Below are 12,189 nucleotides of genomic sequence, written 5' to 3' on the forward strand. Positions count from 1 at the left end.
ATTTTAAACCCTTGTTCCCATGTGATGTGCTTTTCTGTGGGATACCAGACAGCAAGGTCAACTGCTTCTTTTGATCACCGTTGAACTCTGTGAGGTTGGGAAGAAACTTGAATTTGCAGTCGGCCTCTATTTTATTGATGTGACATTGACATAAAATTAACCATTTTAAAGTGACAATTCAGTGATGGTACATTCATAGTGTTGTGCAATGACCACTTCTGTCAGTTCCAGGACATTTTTATTGCATCCTCCAAAAACCTCACACCCATTAAATAGTTCCTCCTCATTTTCCCCTTGTTCCTACCGGCTAGCAACCTCCAGTCTGCATTCTGTGTCTATGGATTTACCTAGTCTGCATGTTTCGTATAAATGGAATTGTATCATATGTGACCTTTTGTGACTGGCCTCTTTCACTTAGCATAATATATGTGAGGTTCATCCACGCATGTGTCAATACTTCATTTCTTTTTTTGTTTGTTTGTTTGTTTTTGAGATGGATTGAGATCCATTCTGTTGCCCAGGCTAGAGTGTGGTGGCATGATCTTGGCTCACTGCAACCTCCGCCTCCTGGGTTCAGGCGTTTCTCCTGCCTCGGCCTCCTGAGTAGCTGGGATTACAGGTGCCTGCCACCACGCCTGGCTAATTTTTGTATTTTTAGTAGAGATGGGGTTTCATCATGTTGGCCAGGCTGGTCTCAAACTCCTGACCTCAGGTGATCCACCCGCCTCAGCCTCCCAAGTGTTGGAATTATAGGCATGAGTCACCGTGCCCAGCCTCATTTCTTTTTATGATGGAATATTATTCCATTGTATCTATATACTACAATTTGTTTATCCACTCATTTTTGGGGGGTTTTGGGGTTGTTTTCACCTTTTGGCTATTGTGAATAGTGCTGTTATGCATATATGTGTACATGTATCTGTCTGAACACCTGTTTTCAATTCTTTTGGGTTGGATCTTGATACTGGTGTGGTCTTAGGTAGGTCACTTTACCACCCTGACCACCAGCAGCTTTTTCTTTTTTGCTTTTAGAGATGAGGTCTCACTATGTTGCCTAGGCTCGTCTTGAATTCCTGGGCTCAAGTGATCCTCCTACCTTGGCCTCCCAACGTGCTGGGAGTATAGGCATGAGCCACCGTGCCTTTCCCTTCTTCTTACTTAAGGTGAAAGTAGTAATAAGAATATCCTCCTCATATCCTGTTGGGGCAAGGATCAAAAGGGACCAAGAATCTGAAAGTGTTTTACTAACCATAAAACATCCCACACCTGTCAGGCATGATTGTTATTTCTCAAGGCTGGAGAGGCAGGGTGGTGTGACAAACAAGAACAAGTCGTCCTGACAACAGACTTCTTGTCACCACCTCTCTGGGTGTCACTGGGCAGCTTATTTATTCTGCCAAGGCTAGGCACAGTGGCTCATGCCCGTAATCCCAGCACTTTAGGAGGCTGAAGTGGGAGGACTGCTTGAGACCGAGATCAGCCTGGGCAACATAGCGAGACCCTGTCTCTACAAAATAATAATAATAATAATAAATTAGCCACCTGTAGTCTCAGCTACGCAGGAGGCTGAGGCGGGAGGATCTCTGGAGCCCAGGAGGCTGAGGCTGCAGTGATCTATGACTGCACCACTGGACTCCAGCCTGGGCAACAGAGAGAGACCCTGTCTTGATTTTTTTAAAAAATTCTGCCAAATGTTTAAATGCTGTAGTTTCCTCATCTGCAAAATGAGAGAGTTTGATAATGTTCATGCTTCTTTTTAGGGCTCAACTCATTCTTTAAATGAAAGCTTCTGCAGAAACTCACTGTATATTGAGTAATTAGATGGAGCAGAAGTGAGGAGTCTGGGGTCCACTCCTCCTTCCTCTCACTCTGTCCTCCTCCCAGGAACCAGAGCTTCCAATTTCCATGATCCCTGAAGCTCCTTCCAAAGGGTTTCTGTGCCATCTGGAGGATCTGTGAAGTGGGCTGTGGGTGGCTAAGGGTAGCTCTAAGTGCAGCCTTATGAGATGGATGATGGCCACTACCCCACATGGCTTCAACCACATAGGGAGGGAGAGAGCAGTGACTGATTCAAGTTTCAGAGGATGAGCAGAGGTGGGAAGGTGTCCAGCAGGGCAGGCAGAGGGAAAAACAGGTTCCTAGAACAGTCCATTTCTAGGGTCATGAGCTGCTTCCAGCATCTGCCTTTTAAGAATGAGAGGGCAGAGACACGGGGCTCTGCCAGGATGTTAGATGCTATTTCCCTGACACTCATCCTGGCTCCCTGCAGTCTTGCTGGACACAGCTCCCCAGCTGGAAGCTCCGGCTCCACCTCCCTCGGTTGGCCATAGTGGGGCACTCTGGCCTTCTGCCCAGCCTTGGCAGTGCTGTGAGACACTCAGGGAAGCCCTTCCTGAAAGCTGGGGGCCAAAATGGAGCAGGAAGCCAATGACAGAAACCACGCTGGAACTTTGAAGAACTGAGAAAGAGTGGCTCGAAGACAGCTGGAGCAGGCAGAGGGAACAGCATGAGCCAGACCCCCAGGGTGGGCGGGATCATCACACATTCAAGGGACTGAAAAGCAGGCCAGTGGGACTGGGATGCGGAAAGCAAGTGGAGCTGGGTGAGAGAGGAGGAAGGAGATGTAGGTGGTGACAAAACTGGAGGGGCACAACTATGTTGGCCTTGTAGGCCACAGTAGGGATTCTGATCTCCATCCTAGGAGCAACGGGAAATCTTTGAGGGACTTTGAGCAGGGCAGTGACAGGGCAGATGCACTTGGAAGGGATCCCTGTGATCACAGTGGGAGGACAGTGGCATCCAGGCAGAGTGGATTCAGGACAGTAGCCTGGAAACGCAGGACAGTGGCTTAAGGGAGAGAGAGCTGAGAGCTTGACCCAGAGTGGTTTTGTTGGTGGAGGTGGAGAGAAGTGCACCGATAGGGAAGATATTTAGGAAGCTGGTAAGATACAGGATTAGATGAGGCAGAGAGAGGGTCAGAAATGGTTCCCAGATTTCTGATTTGCAGAATGTGGATGGACAGTGGGTCCATTCACTGAGATAAGGAAACTTGGAAAAAGACTTGGTTGGGAGAGATGAGTTTGCCTTTGGCCATGATGGATTAGAAATGCCTTTGAAACATCCGAGTGGACACAATGAATGGGCAGTTGGAAATCTAAGTCTGTAACTCAAGAGAGTGGACTAGACTGGAAACAATGACTAGGGAGGCAGTGACAGCTGGGTGGTAACAGAAGCCAGGCTCATGGGCTTCAGCTTCTCAATTTTCTCACCCCTGTGTGTAGTGTTCTCATCTCCTTCCTGCCACGATCATGACACTTGAACTTGCTGCAGGTTTGGCCTCTCCACAGGCCTCCAGACCTATCACAGTGACAGGGGTTGTTTAGCAGCGCTGGGAAGCTCTGCGCAAAGTTGGTCTGGCCGTTGATCTAGCATTGATGGAGCTGGGTTTCAACAGCTGGGCTCTTGCTTGATCCTGAAACCAGTTTCTACTTTGTATTCAGGCCTATTAACTGGGTCTCTGCTGATACTCAGCTGAGTACATTGGTCCATCTAGGGTGGGGACCCCTGCCTGACTCTGGCCAGATTTCTGCTCCACATGCTTCTTTCTAAACTGGCTCTGTCCTTCTGTTACCTGCTTTGTTCCAGTGAAAGCTTGTTCATTCATTCACTCATTCATTTCCTTATTCAACAAATATAAAAAAGACAAGATACTTAGGGTTGAGATTTAATAATATAAGTAATTTTTACTGCTTCTTCAAGGTCATTCTTTAGTGAAGCTGGCTTTTTTTTTTTTTTCCTTGAAGTATATGGAAATGAAGAACACAATGACTACTAGTACAGTTTGGTGCCACTACCTCAATTCGTGCCAAGGCCCTGCCCCATTTACTCACTATTGCCTTTGCACCATCAGTGCAAACGTGCGTCTTTTTTCAGAAAGATTCACATCAAAGGCCAGGTGCAGTGGCTCACGCCTATAATCCCAGCACTTTGGAAGGCCAAGGCAGGTGCATTACCTGAGATCAGGAGTTCGAGACCAGCCTGGCCAACATGGTGAAGCCCCGTCTCTACTAAAAAAAATACAAAAATCAGCTGGGTGCGGTGGCGGGCACCTGTAACCAACCCCATCTACTCAGGAGGCTGAGCCAGGAGAATTGCTTGAACGTGGGAGGCAGAGGCTGCAGTGAGCTGAGATTGCGGCCTCCAGCCTGGGCAACAGAGCAAAACTCCAACTCAAAAAAAAAAAAAAAAAAAGATACTGCTCATTTGATGATCAGAGTGTCTTCTTTAGAAAGTCATATAATAAATTTCTCCAAGTTCAGGGCCAAGAACTAGCATGAGAAATCTAGTTATAAAATATATAGTTGGTATTATCAAAAATATAAAACAAACAAAAACTATGCATTGAAAAAATACTATGATGGCCAAACATGGTGGCTCACACCTATAATCCCAGCACTTTGGAAGGCCAGAGTGGGAGGATCACTTGAGACCAGGAGTTTGAGACCAGCCTGGGCAACATAGTGAGACTCTGTTTCCACAAAAGATTAAAAAATTATCCAGGCATGGCACGCACCTGTAGTGAAACCTACTTGAGAAGCTTAGGCAGAAGGATCACCTGAGCCCAGGAGGTTCAGGGTGAGGTGAGCTCTCATTGTGCCACTGCACTCCAGCCTGGGCAACAGAATGAGATTCTGTTGAAAGAAAGAGAGAGAGAGATAAAGAGAGAAAGATAGAGAGAGATAACCTATGAGGAAATATACTGATGATAACAGTAAAGAATTACGAAATTTCTTCATTGATCTACCTTTTTTTTTTTTTTTTTGAGACAGAGTCTTGATCTGTTGCCCAGGCTGGAGTGTAGTGGCACAACCTCGGCTCACTGCAACCTCCGCCCGCAGGTTCAAGTGATTCTCCTGCCTCAGCCTCCTGCGTAGCTGGGATTACAGGCACGTGCCACCACACCTGGCTGATTTTTTTGTATTTGTAGTAGAGACGGGGTTTTGCCATGTTGGCCAGGGTGGTTTTGAACTCCTGACGTCAGGTGATCCACCCACCTCAGCCTCCCAAAGTATTGGGATTACAGGTGTGAGCCACCGCGCCCAGCCTGATCTACTTTTATATATCTTCTAAGCTTTCTATATAAAAGTAATGAGCATAGTTTGCTATATATGAAAATGACAAGAATATATCATCCTCTCCAAATGAGACAGTATACTCTATACCAGTAGTTCTGAAACTTTATTGTAATTCCTCCAAAAGAATCATCTGGAGGTCTTGTTGAAACACGTATTGTTGGACTTCATCCCCAGGCATTCTTCGGTCCCAGTGGTCTTGGATGAGGCCTGAGAATTTGCATTTTTACAAAGTTTTAAGATAATGCTGATGCTGCTAGTCTGGGGCCCATACTTTGGGAACCATTGCTACAGTAATGAAAAACACCAGTTATCGTGTCAGCTAGCCCTTGTTCTGAATACTGTTCTTAACACTTACTAACTGTGTGACCTTGGGCTGTGTGACCCTTGTTCTGAATACTGTTCTTAACACTTACTAACTGTGTGACCTTGGGCAGATTACTTAACCTCTCTGAGCCTCGCTTTTCCCCATAAAATCAGTTTTCAAATACACATTTTTTTCACCTTTTAACATTTCCTGATATCAGAATGTTTACTACTGGGCATGACAAAGTTTGATAGTGGGCATGACAAAATTTAAATGGCAACATGTTTCTTTCTGTGTGGCAAATGCAAAAATGGTGCATCTTACAACTGATGGTGCCTAAGATGTGAGGAAATATGATCGCTACCTTAAAGGGTTGTCAAGAGTTAATATGTGTCAAGTACTTAGCATGGTGTCTGGCACAAAGTAAAATCACTTAAAATGACAATCGATTATAGCTGGTAGTGAAAAAGAACAGGAACCGTAGAGTAAGGCTTAGGGAGCAACTGACAGTGTGAAAATGGAACCCAAATTGAGATTGATCTCCTCTTCCCTGTTTCTTCTCCAGGCAGACTTCAGAGACAGTAAATTACAGTGCTGTCCTGGTCCGTCTTCCCCGCTGATCCCAGCAGCGACCCTGAGGCCTTTGACAGAGACCGTCTCCACAGTGCAGACCATTTACACCACCCGGAAACCTGTTTCTCTGGCAGCCAGGTAGGTCAGGTCAGCAGGTACCGACAGGTAATTCTGGTGATAGGGAAACCAGGGAGATTCTAGGTTCATTGTGTTTGTGACACCTACAGACTTTTCCTACATTCTTTCATTTATTCTGTAAGTATTTATTGAAATGTCTATAAAGGGGCCAGGCATGGTGGTTCACACCTGTAATCCCAGCATAAGGGAGGATCTCTTGAGGCCAGGAGTTCAAGACCAGCCTGGCCAACATGGTGAAACCCCATCTCTACTAAAATTAGCCAGGTGTGGTGGCGCACACCTGCAATTCCAGCTACTTGGGAGGCTGAGGCAGGAGAAGCACTTGAACCCAGGAGGTGGAGGTTGCAGTGAGCCGAGATTGCACCGCTGTACTCCAGCCTGGGCAACAGAGTGAGACTTTGGCTAAAAAAAAAAAAAAAAAAGAAAGAAAGAAAAGAAAAAGAAAGAAATGTTTACAAAGCGTAGGCTGTTAGAGGAGATAGACAACAAATGAGTGTGTGTGTGTGTGATATTGACAAGGGATAGGGAAGAACATGAAACTGTGAAAGGTGATAAGGTATTGTGGGATGGCCTCAGTGAGGTGGCATTTAAGCAGAGTCCTGAAAGGGGTTGCAGAGAAAGCTACAGATACCCGGGAGGAGTACTGCGCAGAGAGGAACCAGCCAGTGCTAAGGCTCCTGCGGAAGCATGTGCCTCACATGGTTAAGGAAGTTTAAGGGGCCAGCGTGGCCAGAGCAGAGTGAATGACAATAGAGGAGGCCTATGAAGTTGTGGGTTAAGGCCAGACTGCGTAGGGCCTTATTGGCTACAGTAGAAACTTTGTTTTCTACCCTAAATGAAATTATTAAACTTGGTTAGTGCCTTTAAAGATGTGTATTTTGCCAGGCATTGTGGCTTATGCCTGTCATCCCAGCTACTCAGGAGGCAGAGGTGGGAGGATCAGTTGAGGCCAGGAGTTCAGGAGTTCAAGTCCAGCCTGGGCAACATAGCAAGGCCCCATCTGTAACTAAAAACAATGAAAAGATGTATATTTACTCTGTGTGTGTGTGTGTGTGTGTGTGTGTGTGTGTGTGTGTGTGTGTTTAAACAGTGGAGGCAGGTTACATAGATACGCAACTGGATCTGAGGTCCAAAAAGCCAGAGGCAGCTTCTTAAAACAGCCAATTTTACTTCATTCAATTTTACTCATTAAAATATAATTAATTGGCCGGGCGCGGTGGCTCAAGCCTGTAATCCCAGCACTTTGGGAGGCCGAGACGGGCGGATCATGAGGCCAGGAGATCGAGACCATCCTGGCTAACACGGTGAAACCCCGTCTCTACTAAAAAATACAAAAAGCTAGCCAGGCGAGGTGGCGGGCGCCTGTAGTCCCAGCTACTCGGGAGGCTGAGACAGGAGAATGGCGTAAACCTGGGAGGCGGAGCTTGCAGTGAGCTGAGATCCGGCCACTGCACTCCATCCAGCCCAGGCGACAGAGCGAGACTCCGTCTCAAAAAAAAAAAAATATATATATATATATATATATATATATATATATATATATATATATAATTAATTATTTGTTACAACATTCCCTCAGATATTCATCAAATGAAAGCCTGTGAGAAAATGCATATGAAACCAATTTAAAGCATGATTTAAATAAATCTAACCCCTGGACATCTTCATTTGAAAGACTTTACCGAGGGCCAGGTGCGGTGGCTCATGCCTATAATCCTAGCACTTTGGGAGGCTGAGGCAGGTGGATTGCCTGAGCTCAGGAGTTCGAGACCAGCCTGGGCAATACGGTGAAACTCTGTCTCTACTAAAATACAAAAAATTAGTTTGGCATGGTGGCATGTGCCTGTAATCCCAGCTATGCTGGAGGCTGAGACAGAAGAATCACTTGAACCTGGGAGGTGGAGGTTGTGGTGAGCCAAGATTGCGCCACTGCACTCCAGCCTGGGCGATAGAGTGAGACTCCATCTCAAAAAAAAAAAAAAAAAGACTACCGAGTGGCTGTCATGTACCAGATACTGTGCAAGGCTCTGGAGGTTTAGAGATGAATGACATATAGTCAGTCAGGAACTCTCAGCCTGGTGGGACTGAGAAACGAATACGTAGCCAATTTCAGATCACTGTAATGCTAGCAAATTTAGGGAGTCCTCAAGGAGCCTAAAAAAGAAAGTCCAACACTGAGATCAGGAAAGAACCTGGGAGATGATACTTAAGCTGTCTGCTTCTGCAGTTTTTGAGGGATTGTCTCACTATTTTGTTATATATATTTTTTTTAGTGCGGAGACACTCCGGCAGGAACTGGAGAGAGAGAAAATGATGAAAAGACTATTGATGACCGAACTGTGAAATTCTCCCCTTGTCACCTGGAAGATGGCATGGTGCCTTCTGTCCGTCTTCTTTCTTCGGGCTTTGTGTGCTCACTCTAGCACAACATACAAATGTGTGCTCTGTTCGCCCAGGTCTCCATGGTTAGTTGAAGCCAATTTCTGGCTTGACTTTTAAGGGAAAAGTTATTTTATGTCTCCTAAGCATTAGAGTTTTTCTATTACTCTATGTAGTTGAGACAGGATTTGATAAGTCTAGGAAAAGAAAGATAGGAAAACGGGATTCCTTTTCAGAAGTACCTGTGTGTATCTGTTAATAACCACAGGGGTTAATACGATGTGGGATTCTTTACTATCAATTTCAACCATTTGATTTTGTATGATTGAAACTTGCACCGAGCTTTGACTGTTTGTTAAAGAGTCATTTTTAATGAAAGAATAATTCTTTATTGCTGGTTTTTCATTTACACTGATAAATACACAGATCTTATAAAGTCTTTAACATTCATTTGTATTCAGATGTGAGTAGATGAACTAAAAAAAGAAAGTTACATATCACTATGACTGAAGGTACTTCAGATTAATCTGAAATATAATTTAACTTGTGAACTCTTTGGATATGATATTATTTGGAATAAATAGAATTTATCATTGAACCCAAAGTAGGAAATAGTAGCTTACGTTGTCTAAAAATCCTTACAAGGTTAAGATGATTCAATATCAGGAAGATTTATTTGGGAGTTCTATCAAGGAAAATTATTTCTAAAGTTGATCAATTCATGTCCTATTGATAGAATCTTGATCAGAAGAAATTTTGCTCTTTTTATATAGTTTCAAGAAATGTGTTTTTAAATTTTTATTAATGCACTTGAACAACTTTGCAAGAATAAAGGAACCCCCTAACCACAAAATATCCCTCTAAATTAGTTCTCTAGCTTTCTCAATGAATACACACATATTTTTACATAGCTATGATCATTGTGTACATTATCTTTTGTTTTACTTCTCCGCCTAACACTTGTCTCCTTTTATCAACACAGATTCTACTCTCACCAATTTAAATGTCTTTATATCCATGTAACATGGTTAACCTCACTTCACCCCATTATTAGATATTTGAGTTATATCTAATTTTTCACTCTTATAAATAGTGCTGCTATGAATGTCTGTAAAAAAACAAAACAAAACAAACAAAAAAAACTGCTCCTTCTTTTGGATTATTCCCTTAGGAATATCTCCAAAGAGGGATTACAAGGTCAAAGAGCATGAAGTATTTTATAGCTCTTGTTTTATATTGCCAGATTGCTTTCTAGAAAGATCCAATCTTTGGGTTGGAAGGACCTTAAAGGTCATCTAGTTTAGCCTCCCTACCCCCTCTGAATGCTTGAATCCCCTTGACAATTTATGATGCCACCAGCAATGTATAAGCATTTCTATTTACCAATAGCTCTGCCAGTATTGGGTTTTGCCATTTTTATTTATTTTCGCTAGTTTAATAGGTATGTATAGTTGTTCTTGAAGAGTTGTTTTATTTCATTAATTGCTAGCAAGGCTGAGCACTTTTCCATGTGATGATTTACTAGTTGTATTTCCTTGTGTGTAAAATGTTCATTCATTTCTTCTGACCACTTGTTAAGAGGAACTGATCTCATATATTTGTATCAGAACTGTATTTTTATGTTGTATAGTTTGCTCTCCTGTCCCTCTCCTTAAAACTGAATGGTGCCAATAATTTGATACTAATGACTATAAAAAAGGTAATGCCTCATTTACTAGTATTGTTGTAAAATGAGGAATGTACGCGAATATTCAGATAACCGAGGATTAACCCTTTAAGTGCTGAATCTTTAAAATTTTAATATTTTTTTGTTTTGAGGGAGATCTTTCTAAAATGTATTACACACTTCCCTGCCTTAGTAAACAGAGTATACTGGAGAGTATTTAACCTTTTCTTGATGAGTCATGGTCACAATTATAAACATCAGCCCCTTTTGTACCTTGGTATGGTGCAGTGATATCATTAAGAGCTATCAATATGTGTAGGGCTTGGCTTGGCCTTTTATAGGATATTATGCTCTTCTGACTGATGGTTTTTTTACTGCTCTCTGCTCTATCAGTGGAGCTATCCGGGGCAATTGTAGCGTTTGGGGCCTTTTACCCCCATGTCCCCGGCTATACTTTTAAAACAGCTTTAGCTGTTCTTTATCTTGTGCACATGATACAAAATATGTTCCCGTACAATATGGGGCTGTCACTTCTTGCCAACCCAGCACCCTCTTCCTCTTCTAACCTGCTTTCTGAGGCTTCTGCTCTTCACCTCCTGCTCGCTGATGGAAACCTCCAGGGCAAAGCTGAAGGTTTCTTGGGGAAGCCAGGAAAGCCAGTATTTCATATGTGTCAGATTTGCTTGGTTTCCAAGGAGGGATGCATGGGCTTTTTGGCCAGTGTTTCCAGGAGGCTCCGGGCTTCCTGCTTCTTCCCCACTTCCCCCTGAGTTCACAGACATTGAAGTTTCTGAAGGTTGGCGTCACTGGAAGTCTGACCACAAACAAGTTGGCTGTTACTGTATTTGAAAACCCAGTACCTTTGGCAGCTCACCTCTAACCAGTAAAATAAGAGGATTCCATGGTTTCAGCAGTTGTCCTGGTTATTTGCCTATTTAAGTGAATGATGGGTGCTTGGCATTGTGACTGAGAAGATGAAATTGTACTGGATGGATTCATAGGGATGAAAATGAATTGGCACAATTGTTTCACATTTTTTATATATTTTAAACCCAAACAACAGCACCATATGGGCACACAACACACACCTTATGTCCAGGGGGAAACAATCAGCTTACTGACATAGTCATTCCAGAGCTAGGGCTCCAAACTGTAGGCTGCAGATTCCCAGTGGGTGTGGAACGTTACTGCAAGGGGTCTGGGAAACCTGCAACCCACAGCTTTATGGGTTGTAGACTGCATAGGAAATTCTATGTTTGAAGAGTTTGAGATCCTAGGGCATTCAGAAGATCCCACTTGCATGTACCCAGAATTTTATATTCCCCAGGAATATAGCAGAGGAATATTCTGATATCATATTTACCTTTCACCATCTCAGAAATTACAGTTTTAAAAACTCAAAATTCATCACTATAACCATGTTAAAGCATACAATTCAGTGGTTTCTAATGCATTCACAATGTGTGCAGACCATACCACTATCTCACTCCAGAACATTTCCATCATGCCAAAAGGAATCCTGTATCTGTTAGCAGTCACTACTGATTCTGACCCCCAGCATCACCTGGCAACCACTAATCTACTTTCTGTCTATGAATTTGCTTCTTCTGGAAATTTCATATAAACAAAATCAAACAATGTATAGTCTTGTGATTGGCTTCTTTCACTAACATAGTGTCTTCAAGATTCATCCATGTTGTAGCATGTATCAGAACTGCACTCTTTTTTATGGCTGAATAATGTGTTATTATATGGATATACCGTATTTGGCTTATCCAGTCATCAGTTGCATCAGTTGATAGATATTTGGGTTGCTTCTGCTTTTTGGCTATTATGAATAATATTGTTAGGCTGGGCGCGGTGGTTCACACCTGTAATCCCAGCACTTTGGGAGGCCGAGGCGGGCAGATCACCTGAGGTCAGGAGTTCGAGGCCAGCCTGACCAACATGGAAAAAGCCCATCTCTACTAAAAATACAAAATTACCCAGGCGTG

General features: G+C 43.4%; 1 protein-coding gene across 4 annotated transcripts in view; it reads left to right on the forward strand.

Moving 5' to 3' along the window:
* EPB41L4B (erythrocyte membrane protein band 4.1 like 4B) overlaps positions 1-11,834 on the forward strand; it is a 151,887-nt gene extending 140,053 nt beyond the window's left edge. For 2 of the 4 annotated variants that reach the window (XM_015436877.4, XM_074016868.1), the window contains exons 24-25: positions 6,005-6,150; positions 8,424-11,105. In XM_015436877.4, coding sequence (XP_015292363.3) covers positions 6,005-6,150; positions 8,424-8,493 — 216 coding nt within the window. In that variant the 3' untranslated portion in view covers positions 8,494-11,105. Of the gene's footprint in view, positions 1-6,004; positions 6,151-8,423 lie in introns of all 4 variants that reach the window. The other 2 variants (XR_012424478.1, XM_045373597.3) reach the window with 2 other exon arrangements.
* The last annotated feature ends 355 nt before the right edge of the window (positions 11,835-12,189 follow it).

Source organism: Macaca fascicularis, chromosome 15 (genome assembly GCF_037993035.2).
Source record: "Macaca fascicularis isolate 582-1 chromosome 15, T2T-MFA8v1.1".
Lineage (NCBI taxonomy): Eukaryota > Metazoa > Chordata > Mammalia > Primates > Cercopithecidae > Macaca > Macaca fascicularis.